We start from the raw sequence: 26,660 nt of genomic DNA on the forward strand, positions 1-26,660 counted from the left end.
CATCAGAGTCAAGGACAGCTTCTACCTTGTTGTTAGAAGAATATGGAACAGTTCGCTAGAATGATGTTAAGATAGATGTTTGACTTCATAATCTTCCTTGTTAAGCCTTGCACCTTACGGTTTGCTTGGACTGCACTTTCTCTGTAACTGTAACACTTTATTCTACATGATTCCCCTTGTACTATCTCGATGCACTGATGTAAAGATTTGTCTGTATGAACAGCATGCGCTGGACCTCAGACAGTAATAACAAACTACTTTCCTCTGCCTCGGGAAAGCAAAGACTCCTCCCACCCTCACCATCCTCCTTTCTCCCTCCTCCATTGGGAAGATACAGAAGCTTGAGAAAAAGCACCGCCACGCTCAGGAACAACTTCTATCCCACTGCAATCATTTCAAGGCAAGTATCCAAGTGTCTACATGTCACCGTATACTAACTCGAGGTTCATTTTCTTGCAGGTATTTAACAGAAAAATAAAGAACTACCATTGAACTTATGAAAAACTATACAAAAGTAAGGACTGACAAACAACCAGTGTGTAAAAGAAGACAAATTGTGCAAAAAAAAACTAATACTGCAAACATGAGTTGAAGAGTCCTTGAAATTGAGTCTGCTGGTTGTGGAATGAGTTCAGAGTTGAGGTGAGTGAATTTATCCAAGCTGGTTCAAGAGCTTGATGGCTGTAGGGTAATAACTGTTCCTGAGCCTGGTGGTGTGGGATCTAAGACTCCTGTACATCCTGCCCGACAGAAGTAGTGGGAAGAGAGCATGGACTGGATAAGAGTCTTGAACAGACCTCTTGTGCAATAAAGATAAATTCCTGATCTCTCAATCTATCTCATCATGGCTCTTGCACCTTATTGCCTTTCTGTGCTGCACTTTCTCTGGAACTGTAACACTGCATTCCACTCTTATTATTTACGTTTGTTTGGATGGCGTGCAAAACAAAGTTTGTGTCAATAACAAACCAATCACCAATATTTAAGTAACTCTGATCATATGCACTTAATTGACTATAAAGTGATTTAAATAGTGAAAAGTGCCATATAAATGCAGATTCTTTCTTTGTTTAATCCGCTTTACTTGACTGAATATTTTAAGAGCAGCATCTTCCCCTCTGCCATCAGATTTCTCAATGGTCCACCTACATTTTTCCTGTCTTTTTGCGCTATATATTTAATCTTCAAATATATTTCATATTGTAACTCAGCGTTTCAGGAACAGCTTCTTCCCCTCCTCCATCAGATTTCTGAACAGTGAACCCATGAACACCACCTCACTTTCTGTGCTATTTATTTTGTTCAGTATTCCTTATAGTAACTTAGCTTAATTTTTTATGTATTCTTCTGTGCCACTGCCATAAAACAACAAACTTCATGATATATGTCAGCGATAGTAAACCTGATTCTGACCTGACAGAAAGGAAACTATGCTGTTAAACCGAACCAAAATCTCTGAGGAGACATTAGGCAGAAGCTAATTCTGCTGATAAATGTGGACATTTGAGAATCCCATTAATCAGAGGAGTATTCAGTTCTTTGAGCAGACGTGCCAACAATTTGAGACGTTAACTGGTTGTTAGTCTTATTGTTTGTGAGGCCAGGGTTTGAAGAAGGCAGCTGTATTTGCCCGTGGTTAACAAGTGACTGGACTTAAGGGAACAATATTATATGTTTGAGATGCAATGAGGTTTTCTGTAAATGCTGGTCTTTTTACAAAAAAAAACATCTTTGCATTGCCAGACCAAAATGAGTGTGCTTGCCAGAATCTGACCAACTGTGGAATAGAACTGTGTTGAGGTAATTGCTCAAAATCAAAATGAACATTTTGTTTTCAAATTTCTGCTACTTAGAGAAAGGTAGACCAACTTACTGTCAGACTCCCATTGACATCTTCTGCAAATTGGTTGGTATATCGTGTAGAGTGCCAGGGAAGTATTCTTGCACAGTGAGCACCCACATTTTGCCTGCCAATCCACTGTTTGGATCCACAGTCAGTGGCCCCTTTATTAGGTACGCCTGTACATCTGCTCGTTAATACAAATATCTCATCAGCCAATCAAGTAGCTGCAACTCGACGCATAAAAGCATGCAGACACGGTGACGAAGTTCAGATCAAACATCAGAATGGGGAGGAAATGTGATCTAAACAACTCTGACTGTGGAATGATTGTTGGTGCCAGACGGGGTGGTTTGAGTATCTCAGAAACTGCTGATCTCCTGGCATTTTCACGCACAACAAAATTTACAAAGAATGGTGTGAAAAGCAAAAAAACGTTCAGTGAGCAGCTGTTCTGTGGGGGGAAAAATGCCTTGTCAATGAGAGAGGTCAAAGGAGAATGGCCAGAGTGGTTCACGCTGACAGGAAGGTGCCAGTAACTCAAATAACCATGTTACAACACTGGAGTGCAGAAGAGCACCTCTGAACGCACAACATGTTAAACCTTGAAGTGGATGGGCTACAGCAGCAGAAAACCACAATGTGTTCCACTCCTGTACCTAAAAAGTGGCCACTGAGTGCAGATTTTGTTGTAAGAATTGGATGAAGGCAAAATTGTTGACCCATTTACTTAAACACAAGAGATTCGATAGATGATGGAAATCCAGAATAACACACATAAAATGCTGGAGGAACTCTACAGTCAGGCAACATCTACGGAAAGGAATAGAGTCAGCGTTCCAAGCCGAGACCCTTCATTAGGACCCACTTACTTGTCCCATACAGAGATCAATAAATCATTCTGTCATGGAAATGACAAGTTCAAGGTAAATTTAACTTCAAAGTACATTTATGTCACTGTATACTACCTTGAGATTCAATTTCTGGTGGGCATTTACAGGAAAATAAAGAAATACAGAAGAATTTATGAAAAGCTAGAAATAGCAAAGACTGACAAACATCCAATGTGCAAAGAAGATAATAATATTTAAAGTAAATGAATAATACTGAGTTGTCCAGATTGAGTGTATAGGCTGAGGAGTCAGTTCAACGTTGAGGAGAAGACCTAGAAAGGAGCTGGGACAGACAGGATACACCCAACAATCGTGGAGGAAGTGTGTGAGGAAATAGGCGAAGGTTCGATAGGAACATTAAGTGACATCTGCACAAAGTAGAATGTAACTCTGATACCTGAAACAAAGCAATGTTGAGGGATGAACTTGGACTTTATGAAGTTCCGCCTCTGGATTTCCTGCATCTGCAGGATCATTTGCTTCTCCACTGCGAAGCCTCTTCGAGGGAAGCCTACCCAGAAGAAGTTTAAACCTTCTCTTTGATGGGAGTTCAGTGAGACCATCTCTCACTGTGGTCCTTGCTGCCCTCTGACTCTTTGACTGTGTACTCTCCCAGTCTTGCCACAGATCACCATCTTATTCTGGCTTCATCCCCTTTCCTTTCTAGACCTGAAGAAGGGTCTAGGCATGAAATGTCGACTGTCTATTCATTTCCATTGATACTGCCTGGGCTGCTGAGTTCCTTCAGCATCTTGTGTAACACCCTTTGGAAATTATGAACCTCGTCACCTTGCACCTAGAATGGAGAATCCTCCTTTTTGTGTAAAGTAGGCAATCAATATGGCTTCAGAAAAACAGCTTTGAGTTGCTAATTTATAAAACTCTGAAGGCAGAATCTGAAGTATTGCATTCAATTCTGGTCGCCCCATTATAGGAAGGATGTGAGGAATTTGGAGAGGGTGCAGAAGAGTTTTACCAGGATGCCGCTTGGATTAGAGTGTATATGTTATAAATATTGGACAGACTTGGGTTGTTTTCTCTGGAGCAGTGGAGACTGAGGAGAGACCTTATTTGTTGTGTTCTGCGTTGTTCTGCTAGGAATGGTGGGCATGATATGGTGGCACCGGAATGTGTGGCGACACTTGTAGGCTGCCCCAGCACACCCATCTGTTTCGATGTACACGCAACAAATAAACTTGAATCTTGAATCTTTGAGTTTATAAAATTATGTGAGGCATAGATAGAGAACTGGCATCTTTTTGCCCAGGGTCGAAATGTCTAATTGCTGAGACAATGCATTTAAGGGTAGGAGGGGAGGTTCAAAGGAGATGTGCAGGGTAGGTTATTTTACCACGTTTGCACCTGGACTGCACTGAGCTACTTCCTTGCTTGCAAATTCAGAATCTGGTTTATTATCACTGACATGTTGTTAAATTTGTTGTCTTGTGGCAGCAGTACAGTGCAATACACAATAAAAAATCACTAAGTTACAATTCCCAGTCAGTTCGGATTGGCAGCACCATCTCCAGCAGTGCAGGTTCGCCACAAGGCTGTGTGCTTAGTCCTCTATTCTACTCACTTTACACTTCCGACTGTGAGGCTAAGTACAGCTCCAATGTCATATTTAAGTTGCTGACAACACCACTGTTGCTGGCTGAATCAAAGTGGTGATGAATCAGGCATACAGGAGGGAGATTGAAAAAATGGCTGAGTGATGTCATAACAACAACCTCTTACTCAATGTCAGCAAGACCAAGGAGCTGATGATTGACTTCAGGAGGAGGAAACCAGAGGTCCATGAGCCAATCCTCATCAGAGGATCAAAGATGGAGAAGGTCAGCAACTTTAAATTCCTCAGAGTTATAATTTCAGAGCATCACGTAAGTGCAATTACGAAGAAATCACGGCGACTCAGCATGTCATCTAAAACTTTGATAAGCTTCTCTAGAGGTGTGGTGGAGAGTATATTGACTTCGTATCACAGCCTAGTATGGAAACACCAATGTTCTTGAACAGAAAATCTTATAAACCCTATACAACCCAGTCCATCACAGGTAAAGCCCTCCCCACCACACAGCTACATGAAACATTGTCACAGGAGAGCAGCATCCATCATCAGGGACCCCCACCACCCAGGTCATGCCTCTTCTCGCTGCTGCCATCAGGAAGAAGGTACCGGAGCCTCAGGACTCACACCACCAGGTTCAGGAACAGTTATTACCCCTCAACCTTCAGGCTCTTGGACTAAAGGGGATAACTTCACTCACCTTCACTCGTTCCATCATCGAAATGTTCCCAAAACCAATGAACTCACTTTCAAGGACTCTTCATTTCACGTTCTTGATATTTACCTACCTCCCTTCCTCCTTCCTTTTGCAAACTGGTTGAACGCCTAAGCTGGTGCGGTCTTTCATTAATTCTATTATGCTTATTATTCGTCTGTGGATTTATTGAGTATGCCTGCAAGAAAATGAATCTCAGGGTTGTTTATGACAACATATATGTACTTTGATAATAAATTTACCTTGAACTTTGGTAGAACCAGATATGATAGAGCTGTTCAGAGACTTACCTAAGATTCTGTTAGATAAGCATGTGGATGTGAAGAGAATGGAGGCATGTCAATCGAGTTTCCAAGCCCGGAAAGGGGCTCTTTGCTCAACCAGTCCATACCAGCCAATATTCCCTATCTTTTCAGTCCTGATGAAGGGTCCTGGCCCAAAATGTTGACGGAGTTCCTACAGCATTTTGTGTGCATTTCCCATTTATCCACTTTTGATCCATGTCACTCTAAACCTTTCATATCCATGCATCGTCCAAGTATTTAAAAAATGTTATCAAAGTTCCTGCCGCAACTATATCCTCTGGCAACTCATTCAACGTCAAAATCAAAGTAAATTTATCATCAAAGTCCTCCTCATCTTTGTTCTAAAGGTAGGAATTTCTTTAGCCAGAGGGCGGTGAATCTGTGGAATTCATTGCCACAGACAGCTGTGGGTTGAAGGGTTCTTGATGATGGATGCTGCTTTCTGAGGGCAACACTCCCATGTCATTGTGCTCAGTGGTGGGGAGGCTTTGCTTGTGATGCACTAAATTGCATCCATCACTTTCAATGGTTCAGATGAATATCAGAGAATGTATACAGTATACAACCTGAGGCTACGTCCACACTATGCCGGATAATTTTGAAAACAAAGCTTTTTCTCTTCGTTTAACCTTCCGTCCACACTGAAACGGCGTTTTCAGTCCCCAAAAACGGAGATTTTCAGGAACGGTCTCCAGAGTGAATAAATCTGAAAACGCCTAATATCCGTTGCAGTGTGTACGGGGTAACCGGAGCTTTTTAAAACCGCTGTCATGACGTGCCGGAACAGATGGCAGCAGTGCAGCATTTCATTGTTTTCTTCTTATTATTCCTCTTCTTCTTCTTCTTATTATTATTATTACTATTACTTTATTGTCACCAAACAATTGACACTAGAGCGTACAATCATCACAGCGATACCTGATTCTACACTTCGCAGAACCTAACAATTTCAGAATAGATGGCAACAAGACTGAAGCCAGAAGAGTTTGAAATGTACTCACCAAATACTTTGACCCATAGCTTACTGAATAAATAAGTATAGTCACTTTGCCCTGTTTTCTGTCCTTGCTTGTATGAAGGTGGTTTACCTATTTATGCAAGTACTTCTCTGACAATAGATGTGTAACAGCCTCATGTAACATTGTAACAAGATAACACTGATGCAGACAAGTTTTATACATTTAACAAGGTGCTTTATTAATACAACAGAGTTAGTCAGTTTTTCAATGTTCGTCGTCAGCCGGGTCATACTGTCCATGAACTCCCTGTTGGTTGCCTCCATACGCTCCAGTATTTGCTTTTTTTAGTTTTAAGTCCTCCTGCGCGAGAGCCAACAGCAATTCCTTTTAAGTTTTTCTACTCTGTAAATGGACAAACGTGCACTAAATATACCGTTTCCTCTTCACTTGTTTTCTGTGTGTCCTGTGCGTGCCCAGTAGAGGAGATTCACCCAAATATCTGTGTTAGTATGGACAGACATATTTTGAAAAACGCTTAGTGTGTACGCCTGCTGTTTTTACTTGAAACCGGTGTTTTCAAAATTATCTGGCGTAGTGTGGACGTAGCCTGAAATTCTTACTCTTTGCAGACATCCACAAAACAGAGAGAAAAAAAACCTGAAGAGTGAGTAATAGTAAAACATTAGAACCCCAGAGAGCCCCTTCCCTTACACACACACAAGCAGCAGAGCATCATCCTTCCCCCAGCATCTCCAGCAGAAGCATCAGTCCCCACCACCCACCCATGCAACCAATAGGTCAGCACCCAGAAAACCAACTGTCCATCCCAACACTTCAACATTTCAGACAGCTCCTCTTTCTCACTGATGAGGGAGAGAGAGCTATCGCTTCTGCCACAGCCCACTGTTAGCATTGCCTGTTCGAGTTCCCCAACTCAACGACCAACTCACCAGTGAATGAGAGTGATGGCTTGAGTGCAGGAGCCTCTGACAGCTGCGCCTGCTGCCTCGATGTTTCGATCATCCTGTGGTCTATTCAGTTCCTGGGCAATGGGGTTTCAGAGATTGTTCTCTGGATGAAAAAGTTGCCGCTTAAGTTCCTGCTAAATCTCTGCTCTCTCATTCCAACCCTGAAGAGAGGGACCATGTGCAAGCAGAAGGAATTTGTTTAATTAGACATCATTCCCTTTATCTTTTCAGCACAAAATTGAGGCCAACGGGCCTGTTCCTGGGCTGCACCTTTCTAGTTCCAACAATATGTTGTAATTATTTACTAATGCTCCATCTTTCTTTATAAAGGCAACTAAACTGATCTTTGCAATGGAGATGCTTACATGTAACTTTAGGAGGTATTTTGCTGAAGTTTCCCATGTGAGTCCTTTACAAATGATCACGTGTCGGTAATTTAATTGGCTGACCTCAAAATACAAAGCAGCTAGAATTAACTTCTCGTCAGTCAGGGAATTTCATCTGGGGCACCTTGTCAGGAGATTAAATAGATCATACACTATCCAAGGTGTGAATTTGAAGGACTCAAAGTTTTTTTCTCACTCACTCCATCCTTTTGTTGAAACAGATATGGAAATGGAACTAATACAAGGGATTGGAGGGGCTAACGCAGATGACACCAATGTGTCCATGAATGTTTGTGAAATAGGCTTGTTCTAAACATACGGTACATGGTGGTTAGCACAATGTTATTGCAGCTGAGGGCATTGGATTTCAGAGTTCAATTCTGGCGCTGTCTGTAAGGAGTTTTTACATCCTCTCCGTGACTGCGTGGGTTTCCTCCGGGTGCTCTGGTTTCCTCCCACAGTCCAAAGACATACCGGTTATTAGGTTAATCGGTCACTGTAAATTGTCCCGTGCTTAGGCTGGGGTTAAATTGGGGATGGCTCGTTGGGCAGGAAGGGTCTGTTCCATGCTGTATCTCCAAATAAAATAAATAAATAATACTTTATGTTAATCATTTCTGTTGAACACCGGCTTAGTAAACACATGAGATTCTTCAGATGCTAGAGCTCAAACAACTCCGCTATGGATGGTCCCAAGACCGGCTGTGAAAGGAAGAGGGTTGGGCATGGGTTTAGAAACCCCATCCTGTAAAAACCCAGAACTACAAAAACACCAACAGAAGTTCTAAAGACCTCATCGCTGGGAGAGGAAGGATACACCACGAAGATGGGCTACAGCTGGAGACAACATGAAAGACTGGCCTAGGACAGAGGACTCAGGGAACAGTCAGGGAACCACAGGCCAGTCAGCCTGACATCAGTAGTGAGGAATCTCGGGGAACAGTCAGGGAACTACAGGCCAGTCAGCCTGACCATCAGTAGTGAGGAATGGTACTGGAGGGATTTCTGAGGTACAGGATCTTCCATAATTTGGATAGGCAGAGTCTGATTAGGAGCAATCATCATGGCTTTGTGTGCAGCAAGTCATGCTTGACAAATGCTTTTTCAGAAGGTGGATAAGGGTAGGGCAGTGAATGTTGTCTATTTGAATTCTATTTACAAATGAATCTCAGGGCTGTACATGTACTGTCTGTACATTGATGGTAAATTTACTTTGAGCTTTGACCTTTGAAATTGGACCTCGGATAGGCTTTCCATAAAGTCCTGGAGAGTTGGCCTGGAAGCATTTGATCCTATGGAATCCGGGGAGAGTTGGTAAAGTGGATTCAAAATTGGCTCAGAGGTAGAAACCAAAGGGTGAGGTTTGAAGGTAATTTCTCGGAATGGAAGTTAGTAACTAGTGGTGTGCCACAGTGGTCAATATTTGAGACCCTTGTTATTCCTTATTTATATGAATGATTCAGAAAATCGCCCTAATGCAAATACACAAGGCTTTCTCACTGCCCCAGTAAAGCAGCCGGCATAATCAAAGACCCTGCCCATCCTGGACTGCACTCTCTCTGTAACTGCAACACTTCATTCTTCATGCTGTTATTATTTTCCCTGCTGACATCTCAATTTACTGACACAAGGAAATTTTCTGTGTGGATAGCAAACAATACAGTGTTTCACTGTATCTTGGAGTTCAATTCAATAATGACACATGTGCCAAGGTGCAGTGAGAAGCTTTTGTTTGCATGCCATCCCAGATAGACCCATGCCATCCAGACAGACTCATGCCATCCCAGACAGACCCATGCCATCCAGACAGACTCATGCCATCCCAGATAGACTCATGCCATCCCAGACAGACCCATGCCATCCCAGACAGATTCATGCCATCCCCGACAGACCCATGCCATCCCAGACAGACTCATGCCATCCAGACAGACTCATGCCATCCAGACAGACTCATGCCATCCCAGATAGACTCATGCCATCCCAGACAGACCCATGCCATCCCAGACAGATTCATGCCATCCCCGACAGACCCATGCCATCCCAGACAGACTCATGCCATCCAGACAGACTCATGCCATCCAGACAGACCCATGCCATCCCAGACAGACCCATGCCATCCCAGACAGATTCATGCTATCCCCGACAGACCCATGCCATCCCAGACAGACTCATGCCAACACAGACAGATCATGCCGTCACAGACAGGCCATGCCTTCCCAGACAGACCCATGCCATCCCTGACAGATCATGCCATCTTAGACATATCCATGCTATGGAGAATGTAGTGTCGAATTGCTGTGACAGAGAAAGTGCAGTGCAGGTAGGCAAGTAAAGGGCAAGGGTCATGCTGATATGCAAGACAAGTTTTTCACCGTATCTCAGAACGGGTGACAATAACAAACCAATTTACTAATTTACAAATTCCAAATCATGATATATATTTTTCTCCCCTGCTATAGGAAAGATGTCATTAAGATGGTGCAGCAAAGATTCAGAAGGATATTAATGTGATTGGAGGAATTGAGTTATCAGGAAATTCCCAGTCTGAATTTTTCTCCTGCAGTGATGGAGACTGGGGGGTGTGGGTCTGGTGGATGGTACAGTGCAGGGCAGTCTGAAGCTGGAGGACAGGAGCTTAAGGTGAGGGGAAAGCTTTCAGAATGCTGAGTGGGTATATGGAATTGACTGCCAGAGGAAGCTGTAGACATAGAACATTACAGGCCCTTCATCCCACAATGTCATGCTGACCTTTTAACCCACTCAAAGATCAATCTAACCCTTCTCCTCACAAAGCCCTCCATTTTTCTGTCATCGATATGCCCATCCAGAAGCCTCTCAAATGTATCTGCCTTTACCACCACCCCAGCAACACGTCCTATTCACTTACCAAAAAACTACCCCTGACAGCCCCCTCCCCATACTTTCCTCCAAAGACCTCAAAATTATGCCCTCCGGTACTAGCTATTACCGCCCTTGGAAAAGTCTCTGGGCTGTCCACTCAATCTGTGGGTACGATCACAACATTTGAAGAACATTTAGACAAGTACCTGGATAGAAGATGGACGAGTGAGGATGGAGGCCTTGTCTGCATGCTCTATCATTCTGACATAGAGATGGTTTGGATAGATATCGGACAAACACTGGACCATCTCAGGTGGACCCCTGTGGACAAGTTGGGCAGAAGGGACTTTTTACATTCTATATAACTCCATGACATTTAGACAGGAACACCTTTTGGATGGATTTGGGCAACCCTAGACTAACAGGACTAGCTCGGATAGGCACTTCGTCTAGTGTAGATGAGCCATGCCAAAAGGTCTTTTCCATAAGACCATAAGATTATAAGACATAGGAGCAGAATCAGGTCAATTGGCCCATCGAGTCTGTATAAGTCTGTGATTCTGTAATGTTATAAAAGTTGCCTATTCCGGATCTGGCTCCCGGTTTTATCAACGACAGTCCATTCCTTGCTTCCAGGTTGCAGTCACTCCTGCTTTTATGGGTAACTCTCTACTCTACATTTGAATTCATGTTCCTGGTTCAGTGAAACTCCCTCTCCCTCCCTTTCTGTGTTGCTGGTAGGGGTTGTGTGCAGTTTACTCTCGGTCCTCGTGTGTCTGTGTGGCTTTCATTTCTGCTCAGCAGTGAATATGTCGGAGAAGACTGTGGATTGTATCCAAATGGAAAGTTGGAATGGCCTGATTTATTTTTAAAAAGATACAAATTTTCTTTTTGTTAACTCACTGCAGCAAGTGAGAGGGGAGATAAGTTTTCAAGAGGATGCCTTTTTACAAGAGAGTGGTGGAGCCCCGGTTGGTGTCCAGGCTGAGGACCAAAGACTCTGGCAGAGTTTGTGAACCTGGCGGAGGGGAGGAAGAGGGGGACGAGCAGGACGGAGGTGGGCTGCAGAAGAGGATAAAGAGGCGGAGTAGCCGGAGGAAGCTCCCGGGTTCCCTGCAGCCCAGCCGCAACAGCAGGAGGCGACCCTTCCTCTTCCAGACCTTGCAGGACGTGTCCGGCTACACTCTGGTCTCCCTGCTCCGGCAGCTGGCCGATCTCAGCCGCCTGGCGAGCGGCATCTTCCAGGAGCTGGAGTCGGAGGCGAGTTCGCTGTGCGCCCGCTGCAGCCTCCTCTACACCCGGTCGCAGAGCCTGCAACAACGCTCCCTCCGCCTCGACGCCAAGAAGGTCGCCGTCCGTAAGTAATCGTACAAAAATGCATTTAAACACGAGGGTTATGGTGCTGCTGTTGAACAGTTGAGATGTCAAAAAAGTTCCTACATTCCTGGCCAACGTCTTATGAAAGTTTGCGGCTTAATATAGTTCATGTTTTAAGTTAAATCAGCTATCTGTTACTTTATTGCATATTTATGTAATTTCGTGGATCTACTGAGTTTGATTTATTTAAACCCAAACACGCAATCTACGAAACATTTGTAGGATAATTTTCGCGATATTTATTTGGAAATTTGCTTGGGATCAATTCCCCTTGGGAGTACGATTTGAGCTGCGCGTTTGTCTTTTAAATCGAACCTGGGAGAGTGCAGGGTGTCATCAGACAGTTTGTGCCGGAGACTTGGACGAGATAGACGTTGCAATTTTAATGTGGCTTGTTGGAGGCGGTACGGGTACAACCTGTGTCTTCAACGGTGCGAAACTTGTTTTTAACTAATAGGAGGGTGCACTTTATAAAGGATTTCTTGTTAAAGGAGAGAATTGTAATTTAATGTTTGTTTTTTCCTTTCTGGTCTACATTTATTGTAGTAGGTCTATATTTATGCTACTAAATAATATATAATTTTAGATGTTTTGTACCCACGTTCAAGAGGGAATTTGCATTGTCTTTCCCTTACGTGTTTTGTTTTGTAAATGTTTAACCCTTTTTGTCATTGTGCTTGGTATGATGAAAATGTGCTGGAATAGCATCAATCTAACTATAGGTCTTGTCTTATTATTGTCACATGCAGTGAGAAACAGTGAAAAGCTTTTGTTCTGCGGGCCATCCAGATAACTCACTGTGTACACATTTACACGGAGGTATTAAACAGAATGCATTGTTGGACGGATGAATGCAGAATGTATTGTGATCAGTTCTGGTCACCTCGTTATAGGAAGGATGTGGAAGCTTTAGGGAGGGTGCAGAGGAGATTTGCCAGGATGCAGCCTGGATTAGAGAGCATGTCTTATGAGGACAGGTTGAGTGAGCGAGGGCTTTTCCCTTCAGAGCAAAGGGGGATGAGAAGTGACTTGATAGATGATGATTTAGTTTGTTTATTTCCTTGTTTATAGAGAGATACAATGCGGCATAGGCCTTTCGAGCCATGCTGATCAGCAATCACTGATTTAACCCTAGCCTAATCACAGGACAATTTACAATGAGCTACTAACCTGTGGGTCTGTGGACTGTGGGACGAAACCAGAGCACCTGCAGGAAACCCAACAGGCATTGATTGGAGCAACACACATAAAAGTTGCTGGTGAACGCAGCAGGCCAGGCAGCATCTCTAGGAAGAGGTGCAGTCGACGTTTCAGGCTGAGACCCTTCGTCAGTTAACGGCCTGAAACGTCGACTGCACCTCTTCCTAGAGATGCTGCCTGGCCTGCAACTTTTATGTGTGTTGCTTGAATTTCCAGCATCTGCAGATTTCCTGTTGTAGGCATTGATTGGGTAGCCAGCGGCTTTTTCCCAGGATGGAAATGGGGAATACAGTACTAGGGGACATGATTTTAAGGTGATTGAAGAAATGTTTGGGGGGGTGGGGGAATGTCAGATTTTTTTACGTGGAGGGTGGGGCATCAGTAATGCACTGCACATCAGGGATATTTCACAGGCCCTTAGAAAGACAAATGGATGATAGAAAATGGATTACTATGTAGGGGGAAGGGTTCAATTGATCTTGGATTAGGTTGAAAGGCTAGCACAACCTTGTGGGCCAAAGGGTCTGTACTGTACTGCACCATTTACCTAGAGTATCTGCCTGTGATGAAACAAATAAATGCAAATTCTAGATATCTGAGATTTAGCTCTGCTTGTGCAGTTCAGATGACTGCCTTCATTAGTCAGGGCACTGAGTAGGAAATAGTATTACTGCAACGGTTAGGCTGCACTTTGAGGACTGTATGCATTTCTGCTCTCTCCATTGCAGGAAGGATGTGGAGGCTTTGGAAAGGGTTCATGAGAGGTTCATCAGGATGCTGCCTAGATTAGAGGCTATGAGTGGATAGGCAAACCTGGGTTGTGTTGGAGACTGAGGGGAGACCTGCAGGCTTTATAAAATTAGAGATACCGCCATAGGATAGATATTCGAATCTTTTTCCAGAGATTTCACCTATTAGGGAACACTTAAGGAGAGAGAGGGAAAGCTTGAAGAAATGTGCTGGGTAAATTTTATTGGTTGCCTTGAATGGGCTGCTGGGGTGATGGTGAAGCAGAGATGGGAGTGACGTCAGACAGAGATGTGAATACGGAGGAGACGCAGGGACGGGAGTGACGTCAGACGGACAAGAATACGGAGGAGACGCAGGGACGGGAGTGACGTCAGACAGAGACGTGAATACAGAGGCGACGCAGGGACGGGAGTGATGTCAGACGGACATGAATACAGAGGAGATGCAGGGATGGGAGTGACATCAGACGGATGTGAATGCAGAGGAGACGCAGGGACGGGATTGACGTCAGACAGACGTGAATACAGAGGAGACACAGGGACGGGAGTGACGTCAGACAGACACGTGAATACGGAGGAGACGCAGGGACGGGAGTGACGTCAGACGGACACGAATACGGAGGAGACGCAGGGCTGGGAGTGACGTCAGACAGACACGTGAATACGGAGGAGACGCAGGGGCGGGAGTGACGTCAGACAGACGTGAATACAGAGGAGATGCAGGGACGGGAGTGACGTCAGACAGACACGTGAGTACGGAGGCGACGCAGGGATGGGAGTGACATCAGACAGATACGTGAGTACAGAGACGAAGCAGGGACGGGAGTGACGTCAGACAGACACGTGAATACGGAGGAGACGCAGGGACAGGAGTGACGTCAGACAGACACGTGAATACAGAGGAGACGCAGGGACAGGAGTGACGTCAGACAGACACGTGAATACGGAGGAGATGCAGGGACCGGAGTGACATCAGACAGACACGTGAATACAGAGGAGACGCAGGGACAGGAGTGACGTCAGACAGACACGTGAATACGGAGGAGACGCAGGGACAGGAGTGACATCAGACAGACACGTGAATACGGAGGAGACGCAAGGATGGGAGTGACATCAGACGGACACGAATACGGAGGAGACGCACGGATGGGAGTGACATCAGACGGACACGAATACGGAGGAGACACAGGGACAGGAGTGATGTCAGACAGACACATGGATACAGAGGAATGTGGATCATGGGCAGGCAGAAAAGTTTTAGTTTAATTTGGCATCGTGTTCCTGACATTGTGGGCTGAGGGCCTGCTCCCATACTGTACTATTTTGTAGAAATGAGAGACAAAAGTCTTGGGGCTTTGAAGGCAACTGTGCATTGCCTAAAGGTGATATGACACTTGGTTAGTTTAAATTGTTGGGGTGTACATCTGATGAATAAATGTACAGTGAGGTGAAACCAGCAGAGTTCGTGCTGGGGACAGTCTGTAAGTGTTGCCACACATTCCACCGGCAACGTAGCATGCCCACAATGATCAGCAGAGCAATACACAGCCAACATACAGCAAACTCCTTCCTACCCCACCCCCGTCAAAACCCACTGACGCTCGTCTTTGGTACCCCTAGTGACTGCGTACCTTTGTCCTCTGTGGCTGCTGACTGACTTCCATGTTCAGGAATCGCTGCCCTTCGACTGCACGGCACTCCCACCTCACACCTCAGCTGACCTCTAACCCTGCCCCATCTCCGTCCCTAAACACTAACCTCTCCCCTCCTCCAAAACCATCCCGACAAGCTGGAAAAACAGATCTCGGTCACAGTGACGATGGAAACGGCAGCTCAGCGCTCTCGACAGCAAAACTCTGTGTGAGGATACAGTACTGATGTTTACACTTCTGTCCCGAGGGGTGGTATGGTTGTGATGTGAGGTGTCAAGGAATATTTCCCAAACAATATAAGACCTTAAGGGCACGAGGGGAGGGGGGAGACATATCTCATCTTAGGGCAATGTTTGAATGCTATGGAGAGAGTGGGTGTTGTGAATAGAGGTGAAGAGAAGAATTGTTTTGGTATATGTGTTTACGGAAGATTTGGAAAATTCCAAGAGCACCTGTCACCACAATCCCCCACTTGGGAATGTTGTGTTGTGCAGAGAGGATTTGAGCCCTGAATTCTAAACCTTGGTTGATCAGGACTGCAGTATCTGATCATAAACTCAAGGGATCCTGCAGATGCTGGAAATCCAGAGTAACACACACAAAATCAAAGTTTGAAATATATTTATTATCAAAGTATGCATACTATACTGCTTTAAGATTCGTCTCCTTCAAGGCAGCCACAAAACAAAGAAACCCATAGAACCCAGTGAAAAGGAAGACCGCGAAAGACACCCAATGTGCAGAAAAAAACAAATCTTGCAAACAATAAAAGTAAGCAAAATAACACAATAGCACTAAGAACTGAAGTTCATGAAAGTGAGTCCACAACCACGAAGCCAGTCACAGCTGATCCAGGAGCCCGTTAGTTGCAGGCCGCAGCCTCACTTCAGAGCAGAGACGAGTAAACCTCGTGGAGCTGCGCGCTGAACTGCCTGTCCTCACCTCTGGCCCTAACACTCTGATCTTTTCAATCTGGCCTGGCACTTCAATTGTCCAAACCTCGTGTCTTTCCTCATCATCGTGGCCCCACCACCTCAATTTGGCCTGTACCTGGCCTTTCCAATTCAGCTTGGCCCTTAAATTGATCAGTCCTTGGCTCTTTCCTCACTCTTGGGGCCCAGGTCCAGGCCCTGCCACCTTGGCTCTGCCTTGCCTCAGGTCTGCCACTTGGATCCAGTTCAATCTACTCCCACAGTGGCCAAACATTGGCTCGTTCCTCACTCTGGGACTTGGGTCCAGGTACCACTGCCTTGTTTCGGCCTGTACACACCATTTCACAATCGTCCTGCAAATTCGGGACGTCATTCATTTCACACCGTAAGAATGCCAGGTCATACAGGCGGTTCAACAGTTCAACTCTGAAAGGGAAGTTACAGGCTATTGATTACAGTGGTCGTTTACCAGAAAATGTGTGATTAATTCAGTAAATTTTTTGTTTTGTTTACTACCAGCAAGTTGATGTTATGCTTCACCAATGCCATCTTAACCTGAAAGCACAATCTTAACCCAAAATGCTGGAGGATGATGAACGGACAGGACTGATGGAGATTTTCGGCCTAAAACGTAGACTCCTTATTCCTTTCCATAGATGCTACCTGACCTGCTGACTTCCTCCACCATTTTTGTTGTTTTTCCTTTCTGCGGCTTGTGGCAAATTGGACGGGAACCTTGTCGTTTCTTCAGCATTTTTGTCTGTTTTTTACAAGGCCGAGGGCCTGTGTCTGTGCTGTATTGCTGTGTGATTATGGTAAGTATCAAAGAGCTAGGCAAGAGTTGGCTCACGGGGGTGTAATGGTTAGCGCCAGGGTTCGATTCCCACCACTATCTGTAAGGAGTTTGTACATTCTCACTGTTAATGTGTGTGTTTAGTCCAGGGTGCTCTGCTTTCCTTATATTCCAAAGTTGTACGGTTAGCGTTTGTGAGCTGTGCCATTGTTGTGTTGGCACTGGAAGCTGATCTGTCCAGCACAATCCTCGCTGATTTGCTTTGACGTAAACTACGCATTTCACTATCTTTTGGTGTGCAAGTAAAGCAAACCTTTTTCATTGTGAAATTTGTTTTTAATCAACGTGGAGGAAGTACCTCAATAGTAAATGGAAAAACAATTGCAGAACTCCCTGGGTGCAGTAAGAATTTTACCAGCTATAGGGAGGGAGGTGTTTAACACCGAGGGATGTCTGCCCTACCCAAATACTAATGTTTTAGGCCAGGAATGTTATTTCCTGATGTTTGCCGCGCTGTAGGATGCTGGATTCTAGAATTTCCTTTTACAATTGTTCTGTGAAATGAGAGCCAATGTGAAATGGTTTCCTGGGAATAGAAACAACAAAAAATGTGTGTTAGAATCCGGCTGCATAGAAAGAAACCATCTTTCCCATGTGCCTGACTCTGCTCTTTTAAAGAGCTATCTGATTACTCCCTCCCCACCTTCACTAGCATCTACAAGAGCTGCTGCCTCATCCATCCTCAAAGATTATTTATTCATTTATTAATTGAGATGCAATATGGCCCTTCGAGCCACTCCGCCCAGTGATCCCCTGATTTAGTCCTAGCATATTCAACCACAGAACAATTTACAGTGACCAATTAGCCTACCAACTGAAATCCCCACCGCCTGGGCCGTGCCAGTATCTGCAGCTCCCGTAGGGCAGGAGGTACAGAAGCTCGAAGTCCCACATCACCAGCTTCAGGAACAACCACTTCCCTTAAAGCCTTTCTTCAACCGGCCAGCACACATCACCACCACGACCACTTTGCACTAAAGTAGACATTTTTCTTATTCTAAGTACCTTATTTCTGATTAATAAGTAAGACATTAATTTTCCTGTGAATGCTGCCTACCTGGTGCTCTGTGCCTATGATACTGCTACAAGAAGGCTTTTCACTGTACCTGTGCTCGTGTACTTGTGCATCTGACAATAAACTTGGCCAAAACTTAATTGATTCAATTAGTTTTGAGCATTCCTTGCTTGTAAGAGGTGAAGACAAATACTACTTGAAAACCTCTGTTTTAACTATAGTAACATGAGGGGTGTGGGCAGGGGGAGAGTTACTGATTGATTCAGGTTAAATTAATTTCTCATGTATGTACACCAGTGAAAGGTGTCTTTTGAGTTAACACTAACACAATTTAAAGATGTGCATGGGAACAGCCGTACAAGTGTTGCCACACATTCTGGCGCCTACATAGCACGTCCACAGAACGCCACAGCAATAACAAGACAAATCGCTTCCCCTCCCTCCCACCCACTCACACACACAGCCAGGTCTCCAGCCCCAGGACCACCCATTGGCCTTCATTCCACAGAATCACTGGCTTATTTAGGGTCTCGGCCCGAAACGTCGATTGTACCTCTTACTAGAGATGCTGCCTGGCCTGCTGCGTTCACCAGCAACTTTGATGTGTGTTGCTTGAAATTCCAGCATCTGCAGATTTCCTCGTGTTTGGCTTATGTAAGCCTCAGATTCAGCAAGCACACGTTCGTCTAGGGGAAGACGGCCTCTGACCCAGCCGAACTGAGAAATCTCGTTTGTGTGGGTGCTGCGTGATGTGTTGCCCGGTTACAAATCTGCACCGCAAAATATCAGACAGTACACCGTATGCAATTAAACAAGTGAACTTTATAAATCTTAATCTGACTATAGAGTTAGTAAAGAAAGTAAAAAGAAAAAGGGCCCATTTTAATGAAACAGCCGAATGTGCACGTTGGAGCTCACGGTTCTGTCCATTCGTTCCCCATCGACCTCCTGTGGTCCTCTGGGTGACCTCCTCTGGTCCTCCGAGCGTCGCTGACCGTCAGGCTCTCGCTCCAAGTCCACTCTGTCCGGCGGTCTACCAACTCTCTCCACTTGCGTCTCCTCTCTTCATCTCTCACCAACAAAAGACCGCGAAATCCCTTCTCTCAGACCCAAAAGAACAACATCCCTCTCATTGGATGGCCCACATGCCAAAGTCCCGTTATCTCTAGTTATAACCCAAACATTGCTGCTACAGAGAAACCATTACATTAGGTGTGAAACATTACAGCACGTTACACATATGTTGTGCAATGTGTTGTTTGCAGCTGCAGTAAAAGCCATACATAATAAAATCTAAGTTACAGTGAGAAATGCTGTGGATTCTGGTTAAATGGGACACATCGAGACCAGTACGTTTCGGGTCAGGACCCTTCGTCGACTGTACCTCTTCCTATAGATGCTGCCTGGCCTGCTGCATTCACCCGCATTTTTTGTGTGTGTTGCTTGAATTTCCAGCATCTGCAGATTTCCTGGTTTATGCTGCGGTACCGTTTCCCAGGTGGTAGCAGCTGGAACAGTTTGTGGTTGGGGTGACTCAGGTCCCCAATGATCCTTCAGGCCCTTTTTACACACCTGTCTTTGTAAGTGTCCTGAATAGTGGGAAGTTCACATCTCCAGATGTGCTGGGCTGTCTGCACCACTCTCTGCAGAGTCTTGTGATTGAGGGAGGTACAGTTCCCATTACCAGGCAGTGATGCAGCCAGTCAGGATGCTCTCAATTGTGCCCCTGTAGAAAAGATATTTTTAAAAAAATGGCAAGCTGTTGGTTAACTGAGTAACAAATTAGAACCCTACCGATGCTGCTGGTGGTTGTCTGTTGTGTCTGATTATGACAGGAAAGCTGTACAGGGAGTGCTTCTAAACTGGAAAAGCCGTTGCACTAGGGAAGTCTCACTCTTTTGACCTCAGAAGACCGGGTCCATTGGGACGAGTAGACGTCACAACCGTGATCTTCCTTGGTTGCAGTGGATGACCATGACTACTTCTGTGCCTTGCCATGTCCTTCGCTCTCCCTGGAGTGTTCCAGAACTGCCTTCCTGGCCACTGGATCTCATCCACCCAGTCCGCCAGAGCTGACTTCACATGCCAGGATAGGCATGTCCCTACTTCACCAGGGGTCTGAGGCCCACCAGCCATCCTCACCTGGTTCAGCCCGCCTGTCGAAGCAGTGTACTGAGGTGTGGCTGCTGTCACATGCAAACAGCTACTTGGAGCCACGGGTGAGACTAGTGGGGACCAAAGGTAACATTCAAGATGATAGTGGATACCATCAGATTCTTTGTAGTTCCCGTCTTGTTGAAGTAGTGAAATTGTTTCATTTTCACTCCAGGCTGTTTCTGGCATCTCCAAACCTGAATGCTTGAACCCGTGGTGAGAAAAACAGTTCTGAATTGTCTTGCTGCTTATTTCTCGCCAACTATCAGTGACAAAAATCGCTGTGTTTTGAACACAAATACATGCAACTGGCACCTCTTTAAAAACTATTTGCCCTAAAAGTGTACAGTGTCTGGGGCCAAGCAACGTGCACACATTGATACTCATTAGAAAATGTTCGGCAACAGTTTTCTGTCCCAGTGAAGTGCATATTGTCGTAAATATATGAAGGGAATCTCACCTATTTTCTCCATTAGTTTTTGTTGTCCTAAATAAATGGCTGCTCTGATTAACAGATAGCCCAATTAACCAGAATCCACTGTATATTAAAAAAATTAAATAGTGCCAAAAAAAATTGCGAGATAGTGTACTTGGGTTCATTATCCATTCAGAAATGTGACGGCGGAGGGGAAGAAGCTGGTTCTGATACATTGAGTGTGTGTCTTCAGGCCCTTGTACCACAGTGACGAGAAGGCCCGGACTCTCAGGTTCGAGTCGGGCTCCATCGCGCTGAAAGGCTCCTTGTGTCCAGATCGTGCAGGGGTGCAGCAGTGATCCAGGGTCGGTGTGCTGCCCTAGAGATGTTGCGAATTCTCCTGTTTCCTCACGGCCGTTGCAAGAATACCTTTGTGTAGGTGGGTGGTCGGAGAGTAGGGGAGAGTTGCTGGGCACGTGTGAGAGAACGACAGCTTGGCACTACAGCACCAGCACTCAGAAGGCCAAGTTCGACTCCCGCTGCTGTCTGTAAGGAGTTTGTATGCTGTCCCTGTGACTGTGTGGGTTTCCTCCCACACTCCAAAGATGTACAGGTTAAGGTTAATGTCATGAGTGTGCTATATTGGTGCCAGAAGCATGGGGACACTTGCAGGCTCCCCCACCACATCCTCCTTCTGTTGGTTGATGAAACAAACAACGCAGTTCACTGGATGTTTTGATGTGCATGTGGCAGATAAAGCTCACCTTTTAAAAAAACTTTCTTTGAATAGAGAAGTGAGAAAAATGACTTATTTTATTCATTCAAGGATGTGGGCGTCACAGGCTGAGGCAGCGTTTAATTGCCGGTCTCCTAGTTGCCCTTGAGAAGGTGGTGATGGGCTGTCCCTGAGGTGTGGATGTATCCACAGTGCTGTTAGGGAAACAACAGGAATTCTGCAGATGCTGGAAATTCAAGCAACACACATCAAAGTTGCTGGTGAACGCAGCAGGCCAGGCAGCATCTCTAGGAAGAGGTGCAGTCGACGTTTCAGGCTGAGACCCTTCGTCAGGACTGAGCCACACTCAGGTTGGAGGAACAACACCTTATATTCCGTCTGGGTAGCCTCCAACCTGATGGCATGAACATCGACTTCTCTAACTTCCGCTAAGGCCTCACCTCCCCCTCGTACCCCATCTGTTACTTATTTTTATGCACACATTCTTTCTCTCACTCTCCTTTTTCTCCCTCTGTCCCTCTGAATATACCCCTTGCCCATCCTCTGGGTCCCCTCCCCACCCCTTGCCTTTCTTCCCGGACCTCCTGTCCCATGATCCTCTCGTATCCCCTTTTGCCTATCACCTGTCCAGCTCTTGGCTCCATCCCTCCCCCTCCTGTCTTCTCCTATCATTTTGGATCTCCCCCCGCCCCCCGCCATTTCAAATCCCTTACTCACTCTTCCTTCAGTTAGTCCTGACGAAGGGTCTCGGCCTGAAACGTCGACTGCACCTCTTCCTACAGATGCTGCCTGGCCTGCTGCGTTCACCAGCAACTTTGATGTGTGGTGCTGTTAGGGAGGAACCGAGCAAGAGTGAAGAAGTGGCTAATACGAGGGGGATCACTTGAAGGTGATTGGAGGAAAGAATAGGTGGGGAGGGAATGTCAGGGGTAAGTTTTTTTTACACACAGATTGGTGGGTGCTGGAAGAATCAGATACATTAAGGGTATTTAACAGACTCTCAGATAGGCACACGGAGTGTAGGAAAATAGAGGACTATGTGGCCGGGAGGGGTTAGATTGATCTTGCAGTAGGTTAAAAGGTCAGCACAACATCATAGGCCAAAGAGCCTGCACTGTGGTGTAGTGTTCTGTGTTCTAGATGATCAGAACCAGCTCTAATATCACTGGTGTGTGTCATGAAGCCTGTTGTTTTGTGGCAGCAGTATATTGCAATACAAAATAGGAAAAAAGAACTATAAATTACAGTAAGACTGCTATCGTAACAGGAATAGCTCTGATTCCAATCAGAGCTGCACAGTAAGAGTCGCCACTTATCAGCACCAGAATTTATTATCAAAGCGCGCGCGCGTGTGTCTAAATATATAGCAACATAGCATGTCCACAGTGTTCAGCAGAAGAACAGCAACAACATAAACACAAACCCCTTTCCAACACACTCTCTCACACACACTCAGACTGTCTTCGGGCCACCGTAACATCAACACAAACCCCTTCCCTCCCTCCCTCCCTCTCACCCACTCACTCACACATACGGACCAGTTCTCCAACCCCAGGACAGGCCACATCCAGGATTTCAGCCACGTGAGATTGGGAGGGGAAACAAACTTCAAAGAAAAAATGACACGCAGTTTTTTGTCCACACATTCAGGTGGTACAGAAGGCAGGCATTGAGAAGGAATTAGACCCGGAGTCTGCATTTGGCAAGACTTACCCTGTAATTTTCCCTGCAACAGAAACTGCACATCAAAAGCAGCCAGTGTATCGCTTTTCACCTGTTCAGGAAGTCACTAAGCTTTTTTTACAGTTGAAAGAATTGCTGGCAAGGGATTGCTTGCCTTGTGTCTGGGACAACATTGGTAGGTGGAATCTGAAGATCATAAACCACTATGGGGCCTTTGTCAAAGAGTAGCTTATCTCAAAGTTATCGTTTGTGTTTGTATCAAGATCAGAAGGAGATTGGAAGGCCTACTGTTTGGTCTAGGTGACTGGAATGATCAGCAGGAGAAAGAACTGTTTGATTTCCCACGTGCGTTTGAAGTGCCTCCTTGTCTGCGCTGATGATGACTGTGATGCAGGCAGCCTCTTCAGAGGGTCTTCAATGTGCTCCTCGTCTGTGCCGATCACAGCTGAGACCCAGGCAGCCTCTTCAGAGGGTCTTCAATCAGACAGAAGATGAAAGCTCTCTCGCAGTGCATACCATGAGTGACGACAGCAAACTGGTGACCAAATAGTTTTTCTTTTGTTTGAATCCCTGCTGTACGTAGTCATAGTGTGCCACATTACAGAAATAGGCCAATTAGCTGATCGCATTCAGGCTATCCTGAGCTTTTCGGTAATTCCATCTACCTGAACCTGTACCATAGTCATTTGTACCAGCACATGCTTGGCTTGTGTTGGTTGTTACTGCAAACAAATTATTTGAGTATGTTTAGATGTTGTTGTCGTTATGTGCCGTGTCACTCCGATGCCCGTGTTTAGATGCATGCGAGGAGTAGCATTATGGATAGTTAAGAATTTTGTCGTAGATTGCAATGCTATATTTCCAGAATACACAGCTGTTTTGAGGAGTGGCAGGTGGAGTTCAGTCTGGAAAAGTGTGAAGCGATTCACTTTGGAAAGTCGAATTTAAAGGCCAAACACAGGAAACTTAGCTGTGTGGATTGACTGAGGATCTTGGGCTTTAAGTCCATAGTTGTTAAGTAATTGTATGGTGTGTTGGCCTTCAGTAGTTGAGTGATGGAGTTTGAGAGCCATAAGGTAATGTTACAGCTCTATAATAGTCATAGTCATACTTTATTGATCCCAGGGGGAAATTGGTTTTCGTTACAGTTGCACCATAAATAATAAATATTAATAGAACCATAAATAGTTAAATAGTAATATGTAAATTATGCCAGTAAATTATGAACTAAGTCCAGGACCAGCCTATCATAGAAACATAGAAAATAGGTGCAGGAGTAGGCCATTCGGCCCTTTGAGCCTGCACCGCCATTTATTATGATCATGGCTGATCATCCAACTCAGAACCCCGCCCTAGCCTTCCCTCCATACCCCCTGACCCCCGTAGCCACAAGGGCCATATCTAACTCCCTCTTAAATATAGCCAATGAACTGGCCTCAACTGTTTCCTGTGGCAGAGAATTCCACAGATTCACCACTCTCTGTGTGAAGAAGTTTTTCCTAATCTCGGTCCTAAAAGGCTTCCCCTCTATCCTCAAACTGTGACCCCTCGTTCTGGACTTCCCCAACATCGGGAACAATCTTCCTGCATCTAGCCTGTCCAATCCCTTTCGGATCTTATACGTTTCAATCAGATCCCCCCTCAATCTTCTAAATTCCAACGAGTACAAGCCCAATTCATCCAGTCTTTCTTCATATGAAAGTCCCGCCATCCCAGGAATCAATCTGGTGAACCTTCTTTGTACTCCCTCTATGGCAAAGATGTCTTTCCTCAGATTAGGGGACCAAAACTGCACACAATACTCCAGGTGTGGTCTCACCAAGGCCTTGTACAACTGCAGTAGTACGTCCCTGCTCCTGTACTCGAATCCTCTTGCTATGAATGCCAGCATACCATTCGCCTTTTTCACCGCCTGCTGTACCTGCATGCCCACTTTCAATGACTGGTGTATAATGACACCCAGGTCTCGTTGCACCTCCCCTTTTCCTAATCGGCCACCATTCAGATAATAATCTGTTTTCCTATTTTTGCCACCAAAGTGGATAACTTCACATTTATCCACATTAAATTGCATCTGCCATGAATTTGCCCACTCACCCAACCTATCCAAGTCACCCTGCATCCTCTTAGCATCCTCCTCACAGCTAACACTGCCACCCAGCTTCGTGTCATCCGCAAACTTGGAGATGCTGCATTTAATTCCCTCATCCAAGTCATTAATATATATTGTAAACAACTGGGGTCCCAGCACTGAGCCTTGCGGTACCCCACTAGTCACCGCCTGCCATTCTGAAAAGGTCCCGTTTATTCCCACTCTTTGCTTCCTGTCTGCTAACCAATTCTCCACCCACACCAATACCTTACCCCCAATACCGTGTGCTTTAAGTTTGCACACTAATCTCCTGTGTGGGACCTTGTCAAAAGCCTTTTGAAAATCCAAATATACCACATCCACTGGTTCTCCCCTATCCACTCTACTAGTTACATCCTCAAAAAATTCTATGAGATTCGTCAGACATGATTTTCCTTTCACAAATCCATGCTGACTTTGTCCGATCATTTCACCGTTTTCCAAATGTGCTGTTATCACATCCTTGATAACTGACTCCAGCAGTTTCCCCACCACCGACGTTAGGCTAACCGGTCTATAATTCCCTGGTTTCTCTCTCCCTCCCTTTTTAAAAAGTGGGGTTACATTAGCCACCCTCCAATCCTCAGGAACTAGTCCAGAATCTAACGAGTTTTGAAAAATTATCACTAATGCATCCACTATTTCTTGGGCTACTTCTTTACGCACTCTAGGATGCAGACCATCTGGCCCTGGGGATTTATCTGCCTTCAATCCCTTCAATTTACCTAACACCACTTCCCTACTAACATGTATTTCGCTCAGTTCCTCCATCCCACTGGACCCTCTGTCCCTTACTATTTCTGGAAGATTATTTATGTCCTCCTTAGTGAAGACAGAACCAAAGTAACTATTCAATTGGTCTGCCATGTCCTTGCTCCCCATAATCAATTCACCTGTTTCTGTCTGCAGGGGACCTACATTTGTCTTTACCAGTCTTTTCCTTTTTACATATCTATAAAAGCTTTTACAGTCCGTTTTTATGTTCCCTGCCACTTTTCTCTCATAATCTTTTTTTCCCCTTCCTAATTAAGCCCTTTGTCCTCCTCTGCTGAACTCTGAATTTCTCCCAGTCCTCAGGTGAGCCACTTTCTCTGGCTAATTTGTATGCTTCTTCTTTGGAATTGATACTATCCCTAATTTCCGTTGTCAGCCACGGGTGCACTACCTTCCTTGATTTATTCTTTTGCCAAACTGGGATGAACAATTGTTGTAGTTCATCCATGCAACCTTTAAATGCTTGCCATTGCATATCCACTGTCAATCCTTTAAGTGTCATTTGCCAGTCTATC

General features: G+C 45.2%; 1 protein-coding gene across 1 annotated transcript in view; it reads left to right on the forward strand.

The window, feature by feature from the left end:
• Positions 1-11,274: 11,274 nt before the first annotated feature.
• Positions 11,275-26,660, forward strand: part of LOC134350780 (NHS-like protein 1) — a 308,666-nt gene continuing 293,280 nt past the window's right edge. Inside the window, exon 1 of the mRNA XM_063056461.1 lies at positions 11,275-11,831. Within this exon, the coding sequence (XP_062912531.1) occupies positions 11,414-11,831 (418 nt within the window). The 5' untranslated portion in view covers positions 11,275-11,413. The remainder of the gene's footprint in view (positions 11,832-26,660) is intronic.

Source organism: Mobula hypostoma, chromosome 8, assembly GCF_963921235.1.
Source record: "Mobula hypostoma chromosome 8, sMobHyp1.1, whole genome shotgun sequence".
In the NCBI taxonomy this organism is placed as follows: Eukaryota; Metazoa; Chordata; class Chondrichthyes; order Myliobatiformes; family Myliobatidae; genus Mobula; species Mobula hypostoma.